The sequence below is a fragment of the Octopus bimaculoides genome, chromosome 5, assembly GCF_046866305.1.
Source record: "Octopus bimaculoides isolate indiv1 chromosome 5, ASM4686630v1, whole genome shotgun sequence".
Taxonomy (NCBI): domain Eukaryota; kingdom Metazoa; phylum Mollusca; class Cephalopoda; order Octopoda; family Octopodidae; genus Octopus; species Octopus bimaculoides.
In genome coordinates, this window is record NC_142932.1 from 95,536,282 (window position 1) to 95,563,301 (window position 27,020).

At 39.1% G+C, this 27,020-nt stretch overlaps 1 protein-coding gene across 26 annotated transcripts in view; it reads right to left on the bottom strand.

The window, feature by feature from the left end:
• The window catches only part of LOC106879981 (uncharacterized), a 153,277-nt gene that overhangs the window by 45,930 nt on the left and 80,327 nt on the right, over positions 1-27,020 (bottom strand). For all 26 annotated transcript variants that reach the window (XR_016241967.1, XR_016241965.1, XR_016241966.1 and 23 more), the window contains 2 exons: positions 14,666-14,682; positions 989-1,030 (listed from right to left, as the gene is read on the bottom strand). Coding sequence is in view for 23 of the 26 variants with exons in the window: in XM_089352686.1 (XP_089208812.1) it covers positions 989-1,030; positions 14,666-14,682 (59 nt within the window). In the remaining 3 variants the exon portion in view is untranslated. The remainder of the gene's footprint in view (positions 1-988; positions 1,031-14,665; positions 14,683-27,020) is intronic.

The following is a 27,020-nucleotide window of genomic DNA, read 5'->3' on the forward strand; positions in this document are numbered from 1 at the left end:
AACCTGTGGAAGAGGTAGGCCCAGGAAGACCTGGGATGAGGTGGTGAGGCACGACCTTCGAACATTGGGCCTCACCGAGGCGATAACCTTTGACCTAGACCTTTGGAAATATGCTGTGCGGGAGAAGACCCGGCAAGCCGAGTGAGACCTAAATCCAAGGCCTCTGCCAGGGGTGTAGCCAGCCCACTTATGCGTACCTTCCTTCATTGGACACTAAACTCCACTTGCGAAGACCTGTTCAGGCAAGTCAAATCGAAATCGAGCTAAATTTGACGACTGACACCCATGCCAACGTCGTCTCCCTCATTGGACACGAAACTCAGCTTGCGAAGACTTATTGGGGCAAACGGAAGCGAAATTGTGATGGCACCTGTGCCCAGCGTCGCCTTTCTGGCTCTTGAGCCCGCGGCATGTGTAAGGACTTTCGAGCGAGATCGTTGCCAGTGCCCCTGGACTGGCTCTTGTGCGAGTGGCACATAAAATACACCATTTTGAGCGTGGCCGTTGCCAGTACCGCCTGACTGGCCTTCATGCCGGTGGCACGTAAAAGCACCCACTACACTCTCTGAGTGGTTGGCGTTAGGAAGGGCATCCAGCTGTAGAAACTCTGCCAAATCAGATTGGAGCCTGGTGTAGCCATCTGGTTTCACCAGTCCTCAGTCAAATCGTCCAACCCATGCTAGCATGGAAAGTGGACGTTGAACGATGACGATGATGATGATGAAAACTAAGGAGGTGATCTCCAGAAGATTTAGCATGCTGGACAAAATATTTAGCAGCATTTTGCCCATCTTCATGTTCTGAGATCAAATTCTGCCAAGGTTAGTTTTGCCTTTCATCCTTTCAAGGTCAATAAAATAGATACAAGTTGAGCAATTGAGTCAATGAAATTGATTTTTCCCTCTCTTAGAATTGCTGACTTTGTTCCAAAAATTAAAACCAATATTAAATATAAAACTATTTGTTATTTGGTGTTAATTATACTTACTGTAAAGTTCATCTGAAATAGTCTCATAATTATCTACAACACCTTTAAGAGAAGAAATGAAAAGGAAAAAAATTATTATTTCAGTGTATAGTGCATGATATCTAAAATTTACTGTTTTTAGCATTACATATGTGTTGTGTGTGTTTGGGTATTTATGTACATATGAATATATATATATATTCAAATAAATGAATAAAAACAGACAACATGAAGACATGCATAAGAAATGTATTAGCTTGATGCTAGGTGAAAGGAGACAGTTTGACATTTTAAACATGGCTCTTAGTTAGAAAGGAGAAAGTGAAAAGTCCAAAGAAGGAAAAGAAATCACCAACAGCACATATCTAGTTACGTTGCTGAAGTGACTGGAAGTAGAAAGAGACAGAGAAAGTGGTTTTTGGGACAGGATAGTGTGAGGGTGTTTAATGTGTGTGTGTGTGTAGTAGGTTCTGTGAGATCGCTTATCTGGTGGTCAATGTAGAAACAAGGGATAGATGAGTGGTTGGTGAGAGCCATACAAGCCATATGCAGAGATACTGTCAGTAAGGTGAGGGTTGGTAATGAGTATAGCAATGAATTTGGAGTAGAAGTCATAGTCTTCCAGGCAATAGCAAAGGAATTTAAGATGGGATTCCCCCTGGAAGCTCCTCTTTGTTGATGACCTTATTCTCATAGCCAAATCACTTCCAGAACTAGAGAAGAAATTTCAGGTGTAGAAGCAAGTTTTAGATTCAAAGGGCCTTAGAGTTAATCTAGCATAAACCAAAGTCTTAGTAAGTAGGATAGAGGACAAATGACAAATACTTTTAGTTAGATGACCATGCTCAATCTGTAGAAAAGGCATAGGTAGAGACTCCATAAGATGTATCCAGTGTAAGCTATGGACACATGAGAGGTGCAGCAACATCAGAGGAAGGTTAATAGGGAAAATAGCTTTTGTGTGTAGAAGATGCACTGGTAGAATAAACACCAAAAATGTACAGAAAATAGACTCCATCAACTGTCAGTGGAGTAAACTAGAGGTAGTTGATAGCTTCCATTATCTAGGTGACCAAGTTAGTTACAGAGGGGGATGCTTCAAAAGTGTAGCTGTGAGAATAAGGATCAGATGAGCAAAGTTCAGAGAGCTCCTAACTCTGCTGGCCACAAAGACCTCCCTCTCAGAATGAAAAGGCATAGATGGGTTCAGGCAAATTGGTTTCTACACAAAGTGATATATAAGAAACAAGTTAAAAATATTGGAGCAAATTTGGCTTACAACTGTTTCCAGTAGTCATTATAGGTATATTACTGATAGGTTTATTCAACTGAGAAAAATTGAATGACCTAAGAAAATTAATGCTATTTTCATCAAAGCCATTTCTGGTTATAACAGGCACAGCACTGGAGGGATGGCTATTGTATGGTGAAGGTGGGACGAGAACACAGAAATATTCAAATAGAACAGAGAACAGATTACAAAAGGGTGGAAGTAGGTAAGGGGATGGTGTAGGAGTCAATTACTAGAAGTAGAGGCATTGTATTACCAAATTTGGAAGAGGGACAGTCTAAAACCTTAGTGTTTGCAGTCAGGTCAGCACCTATTACCATAACAGCATTGTACATAGGTTAGATATTCTCCGGCCATTGTGTTGAAACTTGATATAGGCTTTTTGTGGACATGGTCAGTCTAAAATAGTAATGTTTAGTTTTTGCTATCTAGCGTAGTCAGGAAATAAAGTTAGGAAATAAAATGATACTAGTTGTAGTCATATTGTAGAGGTCAGGAATGCTCTTACTATCTAGGATATAAATACTGATGGATTGGGAAATGTTGTGACAAATGGGATGATGTCAAGTTAAAGCTGTGCAAATTAAAATATAAATTCAGGTTAACCTGATTAGTCATGTTTTAAAATTTTAACCTAATAAAAAAGATTATGTATTAAAATTTGAACTAAAGTTTCTAAAATTAGCATTAAAATAATCTAAGATATAAAGAATTAGAATAAATTATCAGAGTAATATGTGATACCAAAACAATATCAATAATACAACTATCAATAATATTAATAAAATAACACGATAATATTGCAAATTAATAACAGAAATAACAATACCCATAACCATGAGGTAATGATAAAACAATGATAAGATGGTAAGGTTCGAATAATACTGGAATGAAAATGAAAAATTAAAGGTAAAAATAAAAGATTAAAATCTTAAAAGAATAAAATAGGTTGAAATAAAATAAAATTTTTTAAATGTTTTAAAATAATTTTAAACTGATGGAAATATATATATTGACAATATAAAAATAAGAAATACTCCAGAGTAGCAATAGCGTTACCTTTAATTTGATAATTATATACTGCCTTTAAGACCCCAAAGAGACTGCATCATTTTATAGTAGGGTTGCAATTGCTACTTTTATTAATTGGTGCAATTGAAACAAGTGTTGGTCTTAAAGGCAGTATATAATTATCAAATTAAAGGTAATGCTATTGCTACTTTGGAGTAATCCTTATTTTCATATTATCAATATTTATACCCCAGGAAACCTATACAGTTAAGGAAATATATTCAGAATAATCCAACAGAATATTCCTCTAATTTCTTATCTTATGAGAACTTTACTGAATTTATACCTCAACTGTTAAATAACATTTTTGAATACCTAACTGGAAGCAAGCTGGTAATCGTTTTGGTGTAATCCCTTACTTTTTACTAATATATATAAATAAATATATATATATATATATATATATATATATATATATATATATATATATATATAGTATTAGGGAAAATAACCAAGGTTTATGAACTCATCAATAAAAATCCACTGTCACATATAGAAAAAATATATAATTAAAAGTACAATAAATAAGTATAATATAATACAAAGTAAATATCATAAGATATATATATATATATGTGTGTGTGTGTGTGTGTGTGTGTGTGTGTGTATGTGTGTGTTTATATATATATGTATATATATATATATACTTGTAATATGACAGGATAAGATTGTTAAAAATTTTATCAGTGGCCAACATATAGAAAAATACCTTTTAAGGTGAAATTATAAACACAATTATAAATAAGGGCAAAGAAAAAATTTTCTTTGTCTATATGCTGAAAACAGATGCTAAATTGTTGAACCACATTAAATATTTTCACTATTATTATTACATGTGTGTAATAATAATAGTAAAAATATTTAACGTGAAGATTATTTGCCAACATTACATGGCAGTCCTGCTTTAGGACAAATGTTGCTGTAATTTAGCCCCATGAGACATCATTTCCAGCTGGCTATATGATATGATCTGCATCCTTATATTTTCAAACAAGGGCATTTAGCACCCCCACCCAGCTCAAAACAATATCTGCGTATCACAATTTCTGGGTTATTTCCCTTCAGTAGCATATATATATATATATATATATATATATATATATATATATATACTCTTTTACTTGTTTCAGTCATTTGACTGCGGCCATGCTGGAGCACCGCCTTTAGTCGAGCAAATCGACCCCAAGACTTATTCTTTGTAAGCCTAGTACTTATTCTATTGGTCTCTTTTGCTGAACCGCTAAGTTACAAGGATGTAAACACACCAGCATCGGTTGTCAAGAGATGTTGGAGGGACAAACACACACATATATATATACATATACATATATACGACGGGCTTCTTTCAGTTTCCGTCTACCAAATCCACTCACAAGGCTTTGGTCGGCCCCAGGCTATAGTAGAAGACATTTGCCCAAGGTGCCACACAGTGGGACTGAACCCGGAACCATGTGGTTGGTAAGCAAGCTAATTACCACACAACCACTCCTGTGCCTATATGTGAGTACATATCTTATATTGTATGTATATATTTTATAAATTTACCTGCATGGCTGATAATTCGCTTACCACTGTGATGGTATTTTAATAATTCCATCCCTTCTTATATTTATTTATATATTTCAGGCATTTTGTTTGTTTAAATAGTGTTTGGTCACTTCAAACGAACTTTTGTGGGCCTGGTGTGAGAAAATTTTAGTAGTAGTTAGCTGATATACTTTGGCTGAAGAGAAACAGGCACCAATTTGCTGCTGATTTCAAAACTGGTACTGAGTTGACCAGTATTACTTCTGGTGACCTAGCAGAGTTAAGACGTTTTTAATGTTCATTGCAATCTTTTCCTACCATACCTGTAGTAGATTTGTGACTATTCTGTGGCACAGAAGTATTTTTGACTTCTATTTTTAGCAATGCAAAGGCTTATGAAATGCCCCTGAGTATATATATATGTCAGTACATATCTTATATTGTATGTATATATTCTATTAATTTGCCTGTATGGCTGATAATTCGTTTGCCACTGTGATGGCATTTCAATAATAACATCCCTTATATATATATATATATATATCATCATCATCATCATCATCGTTTAACGTCCGCTTTCCATGCTAGCATGGGTTGGACGATTTGACTGAGGACTGGTGAAACCGGATGGCAACACCAGGCTCCAGTCTGATTTGGCAGAGTTTCTACAGCTGGATGCCCTTCCTAACGCCAACCACTCAGAGAGTGTAGTGGGTGCTTTTACGTGTCACCCGCACCAAAACGGCCACGCTCGAAATGGTGTCTTTTATGTGCCACCCGCACAAGCCAGTCCAGGGGCACTGGCAACGATCTCGCTCGAAAATCCTACAGGAGCCAGTCAGGCGGTACTGGCAACGGCCACGCTCAAAATGGTGCATCTCATGTGCCACCCGCACAAGAACCAGTCCAGGGGCACTGGCAACGATCTTACTTGGCTTGCCGGGTCTTCTCACGCACAGCCCATTTCCAAAGGTCTCGGTCCGTAGTCATCGCCTCGGTGAGGCCCAATGTACGAAGGTCTTGCCTCACCACCTCAGCCCAGGTCTTCCTGGGCCTACCTCTTCCACGGGTTCCCTCAACTGTTAGGGTGTGGCACTTTTTCACGCAGCTATCCTCCTCCATTCTCACCACATGTGCATACCAGCGCAATCGTCTCTCTTGCACGCCACAACTGATGCTTCTAATGTTCAGCTTTTCTCTCAAGATACTTACACTCTAACGGGTATTCACATTGACATTACACATCCAACGGAGCATACTGGCTTCATTCCTTGCGAGCTTACGTATGTCCTCAGCAGTTACAGCCCATGTTTCACTGCCATGTAGCATGGTTGTTCGTACGCATGCGTCATACAGTCTGCCTTTTACTCTGAGTGAGAGTCCCTTTGTCGCCAGCAGGGGTAAGAGCTCTCTAAACTTTGCCCAGGCTATTCTTATTCTAGCAGCTACACTTTCAGCGCACCCACCCCCACTACTAACTTGGTGGCCCAGATAGCGGAAGCTATCGACTACCTCTAGTTTTTCACCCTGGAATGAGATAGAAGTTGTTTCCTGTTTGTTTGCAGTCTTTATTGCACCTGAACATCTGCCACAAACAAAAACTAACTTGCTAGTTAACCTGCCTTTGATGTTGCTGCACCTCTTATGTGTCCATAGCTTGCACCGGGTACATCTTATAGAGTTACTACCTACTCCTTTTCTACATACTGAGCAGGGCCATCTACCTGAAGGGGTTTGTGTTTTATCTACCTTCCTACTTATTAGGATTTTGGTTTTAGCTAGGTTGACTCTAAGGCCCTTCAATTCTAGACCTTGCTTCCACACCTGAAACTTCTCCTCTAGTTCTGATAGTGACTCCGCAATTAGGGCAAGGTCATCAGCATAGAGGAGCTCCCAGGGGCAACCTGTCTTGAACTCCTCTGTGATTGCCTGGAGGACTATGGTAAATAATAGGGGGCTGAGGACGGAACCTTGGTGGACCCCTACCTCTACCCGGAATTCATTGCTGTACTCATTTCCAACCCTCACCTTACTGGCAGCATCTCTGTACATGGCTCGCACAGCTCTCACTAACCATTCTTCTATCCCAAGTTTCCTCATTGACCACCAGATAAGGGATCGGGGGACCCTGTCAAAGGCTTTCTCCATGTCAACGAAAGCCAGGTACAGAGGTTTATCCTTAGCTAGGTATTTCTCTTGCAACTGTCTCACTAGAAATAAGGCATCAGTAGTGCTTTTACCTGGCACGAACCCAAACTGCATCTCATCTAAATTGATTCGCTCCCTAATTAGTTGGGCTATGACCCTCTCTGTAACTTTCATAACCTGATCTAACAGCTTGATGCCTCTGTAATTATTTGTATCTAAAGCGTCCCCTTTACCTTTGTAGCAGTTGACTATGATGCTGCTACACCAGTCATAGGGTATGACTCCTTCGTGTATCACCTGGTTCGTAATACGGGTGACTAGGCTATAGCCAACACTGCCAGATATTTTGAGCATCTCTGCAGTGATTTCTGATGGGCCGGGGGCTTTCCCAGTCTTCATACTCTTAATTGCTTTATCTACCCTGGTACTATCAACTCGGATAGCTGGTCCCTCTATTGGGTCGACATAAGGCAGGCTCTCTTTCTCCCATTCATTCTCTTTATTAAGCAATCTATCGTAGTGGCATCTCCAGACCTCTTTCTTTGCATCCTCATTTAATGCAAGCGTACCATCATCCATGCGAACACATTTCTCTCCTACAACATCACTATTCTCTCTCCTACACTGTCTTGCAACACGAAATACCTCGAGTCTTTGGTCCTCACGGCGCAGAACATTGGCAAATCTTTCCTTATCTGCTTCCCCTCTGGCTAAATAAACCTGTCGCCTAGCCTCCCTTCTGGCACATTGGTACAATTCCCTGCTACCACCGTTCTTCCAGTCCTTCCAAGCTTGTTTCTTTTGTCTAATAGCCCTGTCTACCTCCTTGTTCCACCACCACGTTACTCTGGGTTGGGAGGGGACCTTACACCACCCACAAATCTGGTCGGTGGCTTTCAACAGGTTGTCCCGCAGAAATCTCCAATTGTCTTCCACGTTGTATGATGCTATATCCCCTTCTATTTCGTTAAATGCTTCAAGTAACTTGTCTCTAAGTCTCTGTCCGTTTGCAGGGTCTTTAAGCTTCCACACCCTTCTTCTCCAAGCCTGTCTAATTCTGGGCACCCATTTTGCCTTAATCCCAAAGTCGCTAACTACTAATCTATGTTGTGGGGTACATTCTTCGCCAGGGTAGGTTTTGGCATTTATAAGCCGCCCTCTTTCCCTATTTCTGGCGAGGATGTAGTCGATTTGGCTAGAGTGTCTGCCGGAGCGGTAGGTGACTAGGTGACTGGCAGGTTTCCTGAAGTTGGTATTGCAGACCATAAGATTGGTTGCATCACAGAACTCCAGCAGTCTGGTTCCCTCCTCGTTGCGGGAACCGAAGCCATAGCCTCCATGTATGCCATGGAAGCCCCCAGCACGACGTCCGACATGACCGTTGAAGTCTCCAGCCACAAAGAGAAGGTCCCTGTCACTCGTCGACGAGGTAGTTTGCAAGAGGGTGTCATAGAATTGGTCTTTCAGACCATCTGGTAGCCCAGGTTGAGGTGCATAGGCTGAGATGACAGTAGCTAATCTATGATGAAGCACTAGTCTGATCTTAAGTACTCTGTCACTTACTCTAACGACCTCGATTACCTTATCCACCCATTTCTCCGCTAGAAGTATTCCTACGCCCCCGACCCCGTCAGTGTTCCCTGCCCAGAAAATATATATATATATATATATATATATATATATATACATACATACATACATACATACATACATACATATATATATATATATATATATACAATTAAACCTTGGGAGAGGCATTATGCCGGTAATAAACACACGCACTGGTTCAGTCCTTTATTAATTTAATTTATATAGTTTTTTGTTAAATTATTTCATTGCACTCTTGCAATCTCTTCAGTAACTTGTCTCTCCACTTCCATTTATTTTGAATATATGATCTGGCGTTGTTTTGGCGTTGTTTCGAAACTGTTTGGTATGAGCATGTGAGTGTGTGCAAGTTCGTATGTGTGCACGCTCATATGTGTGCACGCACTTATGTAATTTATATATATATATATAGGTGTAGGCATGACTGTGTGGTAAGAAGCTTGCATCCCAACCACATGGTCCTAGGTTCAGTCCTACTGTGTGGCACCTTAGGCAAGTGTCTACTACTATCACCTTGGGCCAACCAAAGCTTTGCGGGTGGATTTGGTGGACAGAAACTAAAAGAAACCTGTCGTACATACACACTCACACACACACACACACACACATATATATATATATATATATATATATATATATATATACACATATAACTATATATATAAATACTTACATACATTTTTTTAAAATTTTTTTATCTAGTTTCAGCTCATGAGCTGTGGCCATGCTGGGGCACTGCCATTTATATATATATATATATACTCAAAATGCATGAAGAGAAATATATTTGTGGGTTATTAACATCACATCCTGGAGAAATGAATAAAATGACAGGAGAATTTCATCAAATTTACACAGAATTATTTGATTAAATAATCATTAGCATGTAATCGACTAGTCCCCTCTCACCAAAAAATTTCGGGCCTTGTGCTTATAAAAGAAAGGATTATTATTATTATTATTATTATTATTATTATTAGCAAGGTGGTGAGCTGGCAGAATTGTTAGTGCACTGGGAAAAATGTTCAGTGGCATTTGGTCCATTTTTACGTTTTGAGTTCAAATTTCGCTGGGGTCAACTTTGCCTTTCGTCCTTTCAGGGCTGATAAAATAAATACCGGTTGTGTACACTGGTTAATGTAATCAACTATCCTCCTCCCCCAAATTCCAGGCCTTGTGCTTATAGTAGAAAGGACTATTATTATTATTATTATTATTATTATTATTATTATTATTATTATTAAGGCAGCAAGGTGGCCAAATCATTAGCATCCCAGACAAAATGCTTAGCAGCTTTTCCTCCATCTTTACGTTCTGAGTTCAAATTCCACCAAGGTTGACTTTACCTTTCAGGGTTGATAAAATAAGTACCAGTTGAACACTGGGGCCGATGTAATCAACTTACCTCTCCCTCAAAATTGGTGGCCTTATGCCAAAATTGCAAAACCATTATTATTATTGTACATTATTTACATTTGATGGATATTTGTCCTCATCTTGTTTGTTGTTAACACGTTTCAGCTGATATACCCTCCAGCCTTCATCAGGTGTCTTGGGGAAATTTCGAACCTGGGTTCTCATTCCTAAGGTATTTTTCGATGTTATTATCATCATCATCATCATTATTATTATTATTATTTAGGTCACTGCCTGGAATTGAACTCGGAATCTTGGGGTTAGTAGCCCACGCTCTTAACTACCATGCCATATGCCCACAGGCATATGGTGTAGTGAAGACAAATATCCATCAAATGTAAATAATGCACATAATTCCTCATCTCTTAAATATAGAACTGTATTATTAGTATTTTATGTTAGACTTTTTTGTTTTACATTTGTACAAGTTGGCTCCAAGTCTCACCCAGAGACCTCAAGAGATAACAAGTTAGAAGTTCATGTTGGTGTTATACCTAGGGTGCCATATATTTGGTTTTGTACATAGTGTTGTTCTAGATAATGTTTAAGAAACCATAGGAAAATTATGTTTGTTTTAAAATTTGAGATTACATAGAAAGTATTTTGCGTAGGATATGGGCAATTCCCATGAGCACTATCTTTTGAATTTCTGCCATTTTGGAGTTCCCTGGTATCAGCCGCCTTTGCTATCATTCCCAGGGCACCTATGACAACAGGTATTGTTTTAGTCCTCAGGTTCCCCATTTTACTAATTTCTATTTCAAGATCTTTATACTTGCCCAGTTTTTGGTAGGTCTTGACAGATACATTTATATCGATTAGGACAGTCATATCAATGAGGAGGCATGATTTTTGTCTGAAGTCTTTCAATATGATGTCTGGCCTATTTGCATCTATCTTTCTGTCAGTTTATTATTATCATTATTATTATTATTATTATTGTTGTTGTTGTTGTTATTATTATAAGTGCAAGAGCTGGCAGGATCTCTTGTGTGTTGGACAAGATGCTTAGTGGCATTTCTTCTGACTCTACATTCTGAATTCAAAATACTACTGAGCTCAACTTTGTCTTTCATCCTTTTGGGGCCAATAAACTAAAGTACCAATTTAGTAGTGGGGTAAATGTAATCAACTAACCCTGTCCACTAAAATTGCAGGCTTTGTGCCAAAAGTTGAAAGTTATCTTTATGAACAGGACTATAAGAGCATCATAAAAATGATCTGTGGTACTTCTGTTCATACTTTATGCTCTAAGTCCAAATCCTGCCTAAAACAATTTCGCTTTTCATCATTTTAGGTTTGATAAAGTACCAGTCATGGGAGTTAATGTAATACAGTTCTATATTTAAGAGATGAGCAATTATGTACACTATTTACATTATTTACATTTGACGGATATTAGTCCTCATCTTGTTTGTTGTTAACACGTTTCAGCTGATATACCCTCTAACTTTCATCAGGGGTCTTGGGGAAATTTCGAACCTGGGTTTTCATTCCTAAGGTATTTTTCGATATTATTATTATTATTATTATTATTATCATTATTATTATTATTATTCATGTCACTGCTTGGAATCGAACTCGGAATCTTGAGGTTAGTAGCCCGCACTCTTAACCACTATGCAATAAAATTGCTGGGCCTTGGGCCAGAATTTGAAACAAGTATTATTAATGTTGCTTATAGTAGTAGTAGTAGTAGTAGTAGTAGTAGTAGCAGCAGCAACAGCAAGTCGCAGCATGCAACAGTAGCATGCAGCTGCAGCAGCAGTAGGAGCAATAGTAGCATGCAGCAGCAACAGTAGTAGTAGTAGTTGTGGAAGTGTTGGTAGTGGTGTTGGTGGTAGAAGTAGTAGTAGTAGATGTGGTGTATGCGTGCGAGTAGATGTAATCGCCTTACCTCGGTTTTCCTTTCGTCGACTGTGAGTCTGTCTTGCGGTATCCAATCCTTGAAGTTTGCCCCGACCCAAAGTACACCAGGAATAGCAGCTGCCTCGCCCAAACCTAGACCGTCGCTTAACACGTCTTGTCCTGACCACAACCCCGTTCGAAAAGGGCACGAATCCCGATCGAGGTTCCCTCTGCTCTTTTTCCTCTTCCGGTCAACTCGCCCTTCCGGTCAGCCTCCCCAGACATTGACGTCATACCACACGCCACCCTGATCTTAAAGATCACGTACACCCCTACTCCAATTCGAAGCCCGCCATCCAACCGGGCGGGCGCCTTACACGTCGAGATCTTCTCAAGCCAGGTGGCTCGTTTCCATCGCGCTCTTCATCCGATGAAGTGGCTATCCTGCGCAGGTCCAGCACGTGATGCGGCATTCCATCCACAGATACATTGTTTCTGGAATTGACCGCTGTCACTGTTCCCCTGCCCCATTGTGATGTGCAGCGTGCCTTCGGCGGCTTGACCCAAACTTCCTCCCATACTTTCATGCCGGCGGGTCCCTTCTCTTCCTCATCCATTTCTAAATACAGGGTCAGGGCGCTCCCTTCCAAGTATAGTGCCATGAGACTCGCCACATCACTTATTTGTTGTAGCTTGGCAACGATCCTAATTTTTCGCATCCAAACCATCACATCTCCTTCGCCATTAAAAGGCCTGATGACATCGCTGGCGATTCTAATCTTGGCTGTCATCGCGGCGAATTTCTACACGTGGGGCCGAAATAGCTTGTGGTGTATGCGTGCGAGTAGATGTAATCACCTTACCTCGGTTTTCCTTTCATCGACTGCAAGTCTGTCTTGCAGTATCCAATCCTTGAAGCTTGCCCCGACCCAAAGAACACCAGGAATAGCAGCTGCTTCTCCCAAACCTAGTCCGTCGCTTAACACGTCTTGTCCTGACCACGACCCCGTTCGAAAAGGGCACGAATCCCGATCGAGGCTCCCTCTGCCCTTTTTCCTCTTCCGGTCAACTCGCCCTTCCGGTCAGCCTCCGCACACACTGACGTCATACCACAGTAGAAAGAGGAGTAGCAGTGGTAGAAGTGATGGTAGTGGTGGTGGTAGTTTAGAGTTAGAAGTTGAGCATGTCCTTGACACTAACTTTGATTATTTTCACCAATAGAATATATGATTTTCATACAATCATTTTGTTTTCTTTAAATTTTTTATATGATTCCTCTTTGAACACCATCAATCAACAGTATCATTATGGACAAGGACAATCATTGCTACCACTCAAACGCATACCCATTAATGTTATAACCCCAACCATGAAGAGAAAATAGCACCCACACATACATATATTTTGTTTTGGGATTATTTCTTAATGCTACTAACACTGAGAAAGTAGTATCTATAATTGAATATGCCATAGAAAAGAGGAAATAATCTGTGTTTAATTCCATAATTTCTTTTAGTTAGGAAGCAATATACTGGCTTAATAGCATTGAATATGAAAATAGAAATAAATTCTTACTAGTGGATATAGATAATTATATTTTTTCTGTTAATCCTATATTGTTAAACAAAGCACTTTTATTCACTAAAAAAAACTTAAACCTAAGTATGAAGGAAAATAAAATTATTTTAAAAGCTAGGAAATCTATTATTTACTTTGACAATAATTACTGGATTAGGAAGGATACTAATAATTGTTCTGATATAACAATGAGATCAGCTAACTCTGCACAAGTAACTGATCTTGTTGGAATATACATTTAATTTAACTTAAGTAGAGAATTTCCTGATCTTAGCAGTGGATTATATAGGGATGATGTACTTAAGTTCTTTAAAAACTATGGACTATTTATTACTATAGAAAATGAACATAGTTCTGTCAACTTTTTAGATGTTAATGTTAATCTTATTACTGGTACACACAAACTCTATCATAAACCTAATGCTAACTTAAAATATATTAATTATCAAAGTAATCATCCAAAATCAGTAACACATACTTTAATTCCAAATATTTCAAGAAGAATTTCATACCTTTTTCTAATGAAGAGATTTTCAATAATAATGTGGAATGCTGTAACTTAACCCTAAACAAAGTGGGATATAAACATCCAAAGATGTAAGAGAAGTAACCCATGTAGATTCCCATTTTATCAATAAAGCTATAAATAATGTTAATATAACTAATACAATAAACATTAATAATATGGGTACTGATTATAGGATAAATGATATAAATAAAAGATGTGATTGTAAATTTAAGGAAAAATGTTATTCTAATAACTTCTGTAAGCAAAATAATGTAGTATATAGATACATGGTTGAAACTGAAAGTAGATATTATTTTTATTTTGAGACTACTGTGAATTTCGTGAAGTGTAGAATTGCAAACCATGAATACACATTTAAAAAGAGGAATAAATTAAATTCTACCAGTCTAAGCAAATTTATTTGGAAGCTAAAAGATAATAATAAGGAATATAAACTTTAGTGGGAAATTATTAGTGCTAAATCTTATGGTATTGGTAAAAGACACTGTAATTTATGCATTGATGAACTTTATCAAATCTTGACTTCGAAACTTAAAGTTTCATCAAGTGTTAGCTTGGTCCCCTTATATCTATTATACTTAAGGTCTTGGAATAGAAAAATTTGCTACTCATTTAAGAATAAATTTGGAAGCAAGCTGTTAGATAAACCAAAATGCATTTTTAAAAAAACAAAACTTACCTTTTGCTGACGAAGTGCTAGTAAATGCATAAAATAATTATAAAATAAAATATTTACAATATTTTCAAAGTAAAATAATAATAATTTTAACAGTGATTAATATTATTATTATTATTATTATTATTATTATTATTATTATTATTATTATTATTATTATTATTATCATTATTATTATTGAGTGACAGAGCAGTGCATGACATCAAAGTGACACCAGGATAAGATATATGAAGCCAAGTATACCCATCATGACTGCTTGTCTGAAAAGGGTACACTAGGCACATGGATCACAACCATATGTGCATGACATGGTGACCTTATATCAAGATAAACAGAGCATGACCTTGCAGGTGGGGCCCAGTTAGAATTTTCTTCAGGTCAAGTTGCCCATCCTGCTCGAAAGGTCCCTAAATAAGGGTTGTTTAAGGATGTTGAACAAAACACTAATGCTTCCAGAAGGGAATTATTCAAACCCAAAGAATTCCTCTCAACACATGGCTATGCTGCCCCCCCCCTCCAACTACTTCTGCTCATGCGTTATTATTATTATTATCAGTATTATTTGATGAAAACTCTCAGCTTATTTTGCTGGGTATTATGGAAAGTGTCAGCTGTCCACAGCCAGCAAACTAAGGTGACCCTTGTTTACTGGTCATGTTTCAAGAACCCTGTGAAGAATTCTTGCAGTTCTAAGCAATGCTGATTTTTGTAGGTATTATGTGCCGAGAGGATGCTGTCTCTGAAAGGTCGGGTGGAGGTGGCGAATGTGTACATCACATCCATCATATACTACTGCCTGACTGTTGTCCCTTGCTCCACTTTGTGATTAAACAGGCTGGTGTGTTTGCTCTTCTGCATCTGGTGGAAGGGTCAAGTGGTTCATTTGCTGTCAGGTCGTTCATTTGCTGTCAGCACCCATTGCATGGAAGTCTGGGCATACCATGGCTGATGATGCACATACATGCGCTGAGGCTGCAATATCTCCAGCGATACCTTAATGATGAGCAGGTGTGTGTGTGTGAGGGGGCGCTACCAGTTCGAGATAAGCTCTACAGGCATGGATGTGCAGTCAGTCGGGCTTGTCCGAGATGCATGTGGAGCAATGTAACCATTCTGCATGTTCTCGTACAGTGCTCACACATTGCTGACTTGTAGAGATTTGTCAAACAGTTATTGTCACGTGTAGGACAGATCCAGCTATCATCCAAGTCCATTGTGAAGATTGCCCCACCTTCTTCCTTTGGGTGGGAAGGGAGGGTAATTTTTCTCTGTCTGGTGGGTTTGGCAAAAGAGATTGTGTGATGGATGCGACTGAAAGGGTTGAAGATGGATGCATTCATCTTTGGTCAAGGCCTCATTAACTTTTTGGGGTTAATGAGGCCTTGAGAGGGAGGTACTGTCACCCAGTAAGTTCGTTGAAAGGTGGGTGAATGTGGAAAGAATGGCCTATGTGAATGGGCCTACTCTAAGTGTGCCTCTCCAGGCTGGGACGAAAGGAGAAGAAAGGGTGCCTTCCTGAGGAGCCGTTGGTGTTAAGAGGTTCAAAGTGCATGTTGTCTCTTTGGTCACCTTATGGTGGAACTCCCCACTATTGGGGAAGCATAATGTTGATTTAATCTCTTTGTTAATCGTGTTTGTTGGCTGTTTACCCATTTAAACACACTGTCCTTCGTCTGTCTATTGTCCTCTATGTTTTGTATCCAGCCTTGGTGGCCAATAAAGAAAGAATTATTATTATTATTATTATTATTATTATTATTATTATTATTATTATTATTATGTTGTTTTTTTTTTCTTCTTTCTTCAAATTTTCTTCCATTTCTCGCCAAGTGTTTTCCGTACACCTAGGGCAGAGAAACTCGTATGCATTCCAATTATCATTATTATTATTGTTCAGTAGTTTTATTTTTATAACATGCTTTCACTTCACTACCGAGCGCAGCTCTGTGCGCCTTGGGTATGTGCTGTGGTTTGCTGTGGTGCTCTTATGTTTACTGTATTGAAAGTGTTTTGCGTAGAATGTGTGCAGTACCCAGTAGTGCAATTTTCTGTATGTTATATATATTTGTAAGTCCTGGTGTTTTTGTTATGTATTTGTCTGAATATTTTTTTATTATACCTAAGGCACCTACTATGATAGGAATTGTTTCTGTTTTTAGATTCCACATTCGAGTTATCTCTATTTCCAGGTCTTTGTATTTTGAAAGTTTTTCCATTTCTTTTAGAGAAACGTTGTCATCTGCTGGTATTGATACATCAATTAGAAAGCATTTTTTTTCTTCATGATTTTTGACAACTATATCTGGTCTATTTGCCTTAATTTCTCTATCTGTGTGTATTGGCATATCCCAGAGTATGGTTGCTTTCTCGTTTTCTGTGACCTTTTCTGGCGTGTGTTTATACCATCTTTTTTCTGTTGTTATTCCATAGTGTTGGCATAGCTTCCAGTGTATATAGGTCCCAGCTCTGTCGTGTCTGTGAATATATTCCTTCTTCTTCTTCTTCTTCTTCTTATTATTATTATTATTATTATTATTATTATTATTATTATTATTATTATTATTATTATTATTATTATTATTATTATTATCATCATCATCATCATCATTTATGGTTTCTTTTCATTATAACTTTATTTCAGCTGCCTTAGTACCAGGCATCCTCCGGAGGCCAAGAATAGCAAGGGCACTTTTGTTTTGCTATGCATACTAAAATTATCACCACATTTATTCCACTGTGGATGGAGAGTGCTTCCGTAGTATATGGGCTGTACCCATCAGGGTCATCTTTTGTAGTTCACAGAGATTGGAGTTACCAGGGACTTGCTTAATATACTTCTCTGCTCCTTTCTTTATCATTCCCAACACCAATTACTATTGGTATTATTGTAGTACTAAGCTTCCAAATTTTTGTGGTTTCAATTTGCAGATCTTTATAGCGAGAAAGCTTTTCATATTCTTTTCTTCAGACATTTTGATCTTGTGGGACTGACATATCTTTTAACAGACAAGTTCCTTTGTTGTAGTCCTTTATCACAATGTCTGGTCAATTGGAGTCAATTTTCTGTCTGTTTGTATTGTGAAGTTCTGGATGGTGCGTGTGCCACTTATGGGATTTGATTTTGTAGTATTTACAAGCATTCTAGTGGATGTACTGCCCTAGTCTATCATGTCTTATGAGGTACTCCTTTACAGAGAGGACTGGGCAGCCAGAAACAACATGATCATTTGTCTCTGTGAATTTTCCGCAAATTCTGCACAAGAGGTCAGATCCATCTTTAAGGACGTTTGCATGGTAGTTTTTGGCAGGTAAGCTCTGATCTTGTGCTGCAGTAACAAAACTTACAAGCATTCTAGTGGCTACAGGGAATTGATTGTGAAGTCCCATCTTGCGTAATTCTTCTTCCTGTCTTTTTTGTACTTCTTCCTTTGTTTTCTTTTTTTTCTCTGCTCTCAATATTCCCTTGTTTTTAACTGTCACTAGCAAGGTTTCCTTACGTGGGGCTAGGTATCTCATTAAGCTCTCGAGTTCAATATGCATGCAGTCTTCCACACTTATTAGTTCCCTTCCTCCATTTGCTCTCTTCATGTATAGGTGATCAGTGTATTCACATGGATGATGGGCTCCATGCAGTGTTAGGAGCTTTCTTGACTTCCTTTCCACCTCCTTTGTCTCCTCTTCTGTCTATTTCAGAATTCCAGTGCCATATCAAACTACTGTGACTGCACACAAGTTTATTGCCGAAATTATTTTCTGGCATTCAGCTTTGACGCCAATATTTTTCTCACTCACCACAGATACTCTCAGTTTGTCTTTTCCTTCAGGTTGTGATGCTTGATTCCATCTGCCTCAAGTATTCCTAGATATTTTTAGCTGGATTGAGATTGAAATGCCTTCAACATTTCACCATCATCATCATCATCCTCATCATCATTGTTATCATCACTTATGGTTTCCTTTCATTATAACTTTATTTCAGCTGCCTTAGTACTGGGCATCTCCAGAGGCCAAGAATAGCAAAGGTACTTTTGTCTTGCTATGCATGCTAAAATTATCATCACATTTATTCCATTTTAAATGGAGAGTGCTTTCTGTAGTATATGGGCTGTACCCATCAAGGTTATCTTTTGTAGTTCATGGAGATTGGCGTTACCAGGGAATTGCTTAATATACTTCTCAGTTCCCTTCTTTATCATTCCCAATGCACCAATTACTACTGGTATTACTATAGTACTAAGCTTCCACATTTTTGTGATTTCAATTTGCAAATCTTTATAGTGAGAAAGCTTTTTGTATTCCTTTCTTGAGACATCTTGTGGGACTGACAAGTTCCTCTCTTGTAGTCCTTGATCACAATGTCTGGTCAATTGGAGTCAATTTTTCTGTCTGTTTGTATTGGGAAATTTCAAAGGAAGGTGAGGCCATCACCGTTTACTACATCTTCTGGATGATGCCTGTACCACTTATCATGGGATTTAATTTTGTAGTATTTACAAGCATTCCAGTGGATGTACTGCCCGAGTCTGTCATGTTTTATGAGGTGCTCCTTTACATAGAGGACTGGGCAGCCAGAAACAACATGATCATTTGTCTCTGTGAATTTTCCGCAAATTCTGCATGAGGGGTCAGATCCATCTTTAAGGATGTTTGTATGGTAGTTTCTAGTAGGTAAGCTCTCATCTTGCGCTGCAGTAACAAAACCTTCTGTTTCCCCTTTCAGACCTGTCCCTTGTAACCATTGGTGTTTTAGATTTTGATCAATATCTGGCTTGGACATGCGGTTAGGGTATTTTCCATTATTATTATCATTATTATTATTATTATTATTATTATTATTATTATTATTATTCATTTATTTACTTAATTTCTCTTGATTTATCTATGTCATGTTTCAGCTCCATCCTGCACCTCAGAGATGCACTACTCTCAACTCATGAGATGTTTCAAGTATTGTAGCTAACTGAATACTTCCTATGAAGATTGGTATTTGCAGTTTTTGATGCTTGAATATTGCTTTCTATGAGATGGTCCCAAGTGCACTGATCACAATAGGTGCCACACTCACTTTTGAGACTCTATAAATTCGTTTCACTTCCAAGCATCCTTGTGGAGCAGTCATCTAGCTTGTTTGATAAGTTCTTTGTCAGTATTCATGTTTCACTGCCATATAATAGTACTCATTCCACAGTTGCAATGAGCATCTTGATTTTGATCCACCTGGACAGTGTGGAATTTCAGACCTTCTTTAGTTTGTGACTAGCTGTCCATGCGTGTGCCTTCCTGATCTTGATGTCTGCTTCTGAATTTCTCACCAAGCCACCTAAATACTTAAAGTTTTCAACAACATTGAATTTGGAACTGTTCAGCATCACTGGATTGTTTGAAAGACATGTATTCTTGACATTTGTGTGTAGTCTAGTTTTTGCAGCTGATGGTTCTACTCTGCTGAGCAGCTGATGTTTCTACTCTGCTGAGCAGCTGCTGTGCTTGGTCTATTTCGTTTGAGTGCAATATCACCTGCGAAGTCCAGGTCTATGATGGTTACTGCTGGTATGTTCTGTGATATTTGCCAGTCAATAGTGAAACCAACGTCTTTATCACTCTTGTCTATAGCATGCTGCATAGCATAATCCAGTACAATTGCAAACAGGTAAGGCACAAGCATGTCCCCTTGTAGCACTCCAGTTAATATTTGAAATAATTCTCTTTCTTTATCAGATGACAACACATGAGCTCTGGTCTTCTTGTAGGTCTTTGCAATGGCAAGAACTAGTTCTGGAATGTCATATACTCGAAGGATCTTCAACAATGGATTTGTCACAATGGATGCAGTCAAATGCTTTGCTGAAACCCACAAAGGTTGTAATGGCAAGCAGTTGTCTTGATTTAATCCTTCTATGATATGCTTTAGGGTTAAGATATGAGAAATTGTGAGTCTCCCTGGTCTAAATCCATTTTGATTTGGTCTCAGATGGCTATTAAGCACCAGTTGGATCCTATTGAGGATCATTCAGTGGATAACTTAGAGTGAAATATTGGACAATGCAATTCCTCTGTAGTTAGTAAGATTGCTGAGGTTTCCTGACTTTGGGATTGGTTTCAAGTCAATCATAGACCACTGGAATTTCCTGGTTCTGCAAGAGCTTATGCACAAGATCCAGTATTATTTCATCCAGATTGCACCTCTTGATAACTTCAGTGGGGATACCATCAGGGCCAGCAGCTTTTCCTTTCAGTCTATTCTTAGCAGTCTGAAGTTCTTCAAAATCAAAAGTTCCATTTCTATATATTGAGTCTCTTCATGTTCATTGCTTACAAGGGGAGACTTTTTGAGCATCTGACTGAAGTGTTGATACCACTTTTGGACATGCTCCACTCTGCTGTTTCCATTGAAAATACCCGGCTTTGCTGCTTTCCTTCCACTTACCTCATTGATCAATTTCCAGCTTTTCCTGTGTATTGAATTTGCATCTGATGCCTTGATCAGTCATGTGATCCACTTCCTCTTCGTCAGTGGTGTCATAGCCATTTTGAAAAGAGGCTTTGGCAGTTTGTAATCCCAGCTTATGTTCGTTGTTTGGATTCTCTTGATGGGAGTTAACTGCTCTTTACACATTCTTCTTTAATTTAATACCTATTTGTTCAGCTGATGCTTGTTTCTTTGAATGGCTCTCCTTCGGTGGTATCATTTGTTTTTCATTTCTCTGTTAGCTGTGATGAAGTGTTTGTACAGGTTGGTTATTGATTTTGAACAGTTTTATAGTGCAACAAATTGGTTCTTTACCATGGCACTGTAAACTTGCTGCTGATCCATATCACTTTTCTGGATATACCAGTCATGTGCTTACTTTTCTTTGGTGTTGTACATGTACACAAGTTGAGTTTGCTTCACCTGTATTTCTGTAGTCAGAACCAAGATTTGTAAATCTGTTGTATGTTTCAACATTTTGAACAGAGATCTTCCTATTTTGATTGATCAGGATGTAATCAACTTGCGACTTCCCCTCATACCTGAAACATAAGTCCAGAGCTTGCCCTTTTCATCGGGAAATGAGTATTAGTAATAACCATATTGGTTTTTATTTCAGGGTCCAGGAGTAAGTCAATAATGCTGTTTGTATGTTCATGAAATGTGAAAGCACTATCTTTTGTTCCTATATGTGCATTACAGTTACCAAGCAAGAATATTATGTTGTGAGCTGGTATTGAGTGAATTACATCAGCAAGATTGCCCAAAATGTGAAATGGCAGCAACATATGACAAATTATTGCTTTTATGGAGACCTGCTGAAAGTTAGTGAGAAGATCAAACAAAGATGACTGTGTCTCTCTGGTCACTGTGTGCCACCCTAAACTGGAAGCATTCAAATTAATCTTGTGGAACTCACTTCAAGTGGTGTAAGAAGACAAAAACATTGTCATGTTCACACTGACAACCTGATTGCAGACACTGGCCTGGAATGTATCCAGGACCTCAAGGCAGAGATTTTAGACTGAGAAGCATGGTGAGTGATCTTTGCTGCTATGGTGCAGGTTGGAACCCAGCCATAATAATAATAATTCACTTTCAAAGCTAAGTCTTGGTACTTTCTGACTTTCTTGTTCTTTGTCTTCACAATGTTCTGGTTTGCAAGTATCATTATGTTGATGAATGTCCATTCTTTGGACTCTTTCCATAGAAGTGTGATGTCTGATACCTTTTTGTCTAGGTATATTGACATATTCCATATGAATTTGATCTGATCATTTTCTGCTACTGGAAAAGGTTGGTGTTCATACCATTTGTTGGAACGTTCTAGCCTATACTTCCTGCACAATTCCTAGTATATTCATATTGCCACTTTACCATGACGTTTTTTGGTACTCCTTTTGTGCCAGTTTTGAGTATCTACTAATTATATGTCTAACTGTCTCAGATGATTTTTCATATAATTTACACAAAGGTGATACTGCTGTCTTATCAATGATACACTTAGTTAAGTTGGTTCATAAAGCTTCTACTTGAGCAGTAAGAATCAATCCTTTTGTCTCCTTCTTTAACGAAACCATGTCTTAACCATCTACAGGATCCTTCATCAGCTTCATCCGATGTTTATCAGAAAAACTCTCCATGTAGGACTTTTTCTTTTCAGTTGATGATCTTTTCTCTATGAGTCCTCATATTGTACTCCTGGAGGATCTCACTATTGTCACTGATCACCTTCTCACTCAGTGCAGCCTGCAACATTCTTTCATCACTATTCCTCTAACAGCCATGCAAAGACTTGACCTCCTTCACAACACTATCCTCTATTCCAGCCAGTCCTCTTCCACCTTCCTTCCTAGGTAAATAAAGCCTCAGTACATCACTAGTATGAAGGCACCTATGCATAGCCTTTATCTTCCTAGTTTTTCTATCCATGTTGACCAGTTCTTCCTTTGTCCATTCTACAACTGTTGTGTAGTAACATATTACACCTACAACCCACACATTGATACCTCTAATAAGGTTCCCTCCATTCCACTTAGATCTACAAGGGTGAGTCAAAAAGTAATGCCATTTTGTTTAGGACAGGTATAATTACCAATACAGGAACGTGTATCATACATCAAAATGAAGCTGGTCCTCTGTGGATCACATCCCTACTTTTCAATATAGTCACCGTTTCTCTCAATAGCAATGTTCCACCTTCGAATGAAAGCATGTGTCCCTACCCTGTAAAATTCTGTTGACTGTTCTTTGAGCCACTTCTTCACTACAGTTTTCTCTTCCTTGTCACTGGAATAATTTAGCGCCTTCAGACTATCATCTCTTCAGCCCCATGAAAGAGGGTTTGAGAGGCAAACATCATAGTGTTGGCATAGCTTCCAGTGTATGTAGGTCCCAGCTCTGTCGTGTCTGTGAATATATTCCTTCTTAGCCAGGACTGGGCAACCAGAGATAATATGATTTATTGTTTCTTGTCCATCTCCACATATTCTGCAGTTACTTGTTATATTTCTTTTCATTATTATTATTATTATTATTATTATTATTATTATTATTATTATTATTATTATCATTATTATTATTATTTACTTTTAATCTGCATGTTTGTTACAGTCACTTGCTATTGGGTTTTTCTAAGGATGTGGGCAGTACTTGTCAGCAAAATCTTTTAGATTTCTCTGAGACATGGTTCTCCTGGGCTGTTACCTAGATGTTTCTGACATCCCTTTTTTTTATCATACCTAGGGCACCTAAAATAACAGGAACAGTTCTTGCTTTAAGATACCACATCTTTTGTGGGAACACTTACATCTATTAGTCTACCAGTATTTTCTTTCCTGTCTTTAATTACTATACCTGGTCAATTAACCTGGATTGTTCTGTCAGTCTTGACTGGAAAATTCCAGAGGATAGTGACATTTTTACCTTCAACAACTGACTCAGGATGATGTTCATACCAGTAAGCAGGAATGCTGATTTTGTAGTGTTTACATATCTGTCAATGTAAATACTGTCTTATCCTATCATAGCGATTTTTGTATTCATTTGGTGTAAGCACAGAACATCCCAAGAGGAGATGGTCTATTTTTCATCAAATGTGTTGCAAAATCTGCATTTAGGGTCATAACTGTTTTGAAGAAAGTTAGTCTGGTAGCTTTTGCTAAGCAAGCTTTGATAATATTACTACTACTACTACTACTACTACTACTACTACTACTACTACTACTACTACTACTACTACTACTATTTTCCAATTCATTTGCATTTATCTTCATCTTCTTACTGGCTCTCAACCAGAGACCTAAGGTACATATATATTAGATGGAGAGAAATTATTATTATTATCATTATTATTACTATTTGGTTAATAATCTGGAGTAGCCAAAATAAGATGCTTTTAAACAAAGTATGCTTTTCTTGTTGTGTGCATTTGAAATACTGAGGTGTATCCAATGAACAAACAAAACACATACAGACATTGAGTATGTACGATCAATAATGTTTACAGCAGTAGCACTGCTTTAAATTCATTATTGAATATCTCGTGTGTGGGCGACAGCTCGTGTGTGGGCGACACATGAAATCTTTCGAGCGAGATCGTTGCCGGTGCCCCTGGGCCGGCACTTGTGCGGGAGACACATGATGTTTTTCGAGCGAGATCGTTGCCGGTGCCCCTGGGCTGGCTCGTGTGCGGGCGACACATGGAATCTTTCGGGCGGGATCGTTGCCGGTGCCCCTGGGCTGGCTCTTGTGCGGGTGACACATGAAATGCCTTGAGCGAGACGGGATCGTTGCCAGTGCCCCTGGACTGGCTCATGTGCGGGCAACACATGAAGTCTTTCGAGCGAGATCATCGCCGGTGCCCCTGGGCTGGCTCGTGTGCGGGCGACACATGGAATCTTTCGGGCGGGATCATTGCCGGTGCCCCTGGGCTGGCTCTTGCGCGGGTGACACATGAAGTGCCTTGAGCGAGACGGGATCGTTGCCAGTGCCCCTGGACTGGCTCATGTGCGGGCGACACATGAAGTCTTTTGAGCAGGATCGTTGCCAGTGCCCCTGGATTGGCTCATGTGCGGGCGACACATGAAATCTTCCAAGCGGGATCGTTGCCGGTGCCCCTGAGCTGTCTCTTGTGTGGGTGACAGATGAGGTTTTTCGAGCGAGATTGTTGCCAGTGCCCCTGGACTGGCTTTTGTGCTGGTGACACATGAAATTTCTTTGAGCGAGATCGCTGCCGGTGCCCCTGAGCTGTCTCTTGTGTGGGTGACAGATGAGGTTTTTCGAGCGGGATCGTTGCTGGTTCCCCTGTACGGGTGACACATGAGGTTTCTCGAGCGAGATGAGCGTAGCCTTTGCCAGTACCGCCTGACTAGCCTTCGTGCGGGTGACACGTAAAAGCACCCACTACACTCTCTGAGTGGTGTGCTTTAGGAAGGGCATCCAGCTGTAGAAACACTGTCAAATCAGATTGGAGCCTGGTGTAGCCATCTGGTTTCACCAGTCCTCAGTCAAATCGTCCAACCCATGCTAGCATGGGAAGCGGACGTTAAACGACGACGACAATACGTACAAACATATATATATATATATATATATATATATATATATACCGCCTGACTGGCCTTTGTAGGGTTTTCGAGCGGGTGACACATGAGGTTTTTCGAGCGAGATCGTTGCCAGTGCCCCTGGACTGGCTCTTGTGCGGGTGGCACATAAAAGACACCATTTCGTGCGTGGCCGTTTTCGTGCGGGTGACACGTAAAAGCACCCACTACACTCTCTGAGTGGTTGGCGTTAGGAAGGGCATCCAGCTGTAGAAACTCTGCTAAATTAGATTGGAGCCTGGTGTTGCCATCCGGTTTCACCAGTCCTCAGTCAAATCGTCCAATCCATGCTAGCATGGAAGGCGGACGTTAAACGATGATGATGATGATGATGATATAATATACACACACACATATATACAATAAGTTTCTGACAAAATGCTTTCCTTACAAAAAGAAGAGCCATTAGCAAGATCAATCAAATATTCTCCCAGTCATTTGGAGCATTAATTATATGATCATTTCATCTGTAGTATCAAAAGCCTAAATACATGAGCCCTGCCAGCTGCAGCAAAGACAAGGACACTACCCATGCACCTTGCTGCGCTACCTCTTGGTTGGCCCAGGAGACCCTTTCGTCTTCCCCTTCCTTTTCCACACTGCTCCTCCCACTCACTTCTTTGCCAACTCACACGGCCCTCCACATCTGCCTCTGGACAACGTTCATTCTGTACATCGAGCTACTGATATTGCAGCTGAAACTGACTATTGCCATGGAGGCACAGCACCAGCAGCAACTCACTGCTGGAATGTTCAACATGGAGAGGGACGTTAGAGCCCCGCCATTGGTGCCAGCATGCAGCTGAAACTCAACGGCATCCAAAGTTACTTGAAGTCTCTCAACAAAAGCAAAAAAGGGCAAGGCAAATCACTGTAATATGTTTACCATCCACTTTCACCACATTTCTATGGACCTGCACTCATCCCAGTCTTTCATCTATCAAGTGCACCAAATTCTTTATTTCTGATACCTTATTTAATGTGTAAACACAGATTCCTTCTAATTGTCATCATTGATGCACACCAGAATTAGCTTCTACAGCAACCCAACTTTTCCCTTTTCCCTGTAAATAGTAATCTATTATGAGAGCATACACTTCTGTAACTGTATGTCACATCTCTCAAAAACTCTCTTTTACAATATAATTTACTTTCCTTGTCTTACTATCCATAGCAAGAAACAAGGAATAGTTTTTAAAATAAAATCTGTATTGAAAAAGCAGCTAATGTAAATTTCAAAGCAAATTATAGCTTATCTAATATAATACTAGGCACACTAGACAAT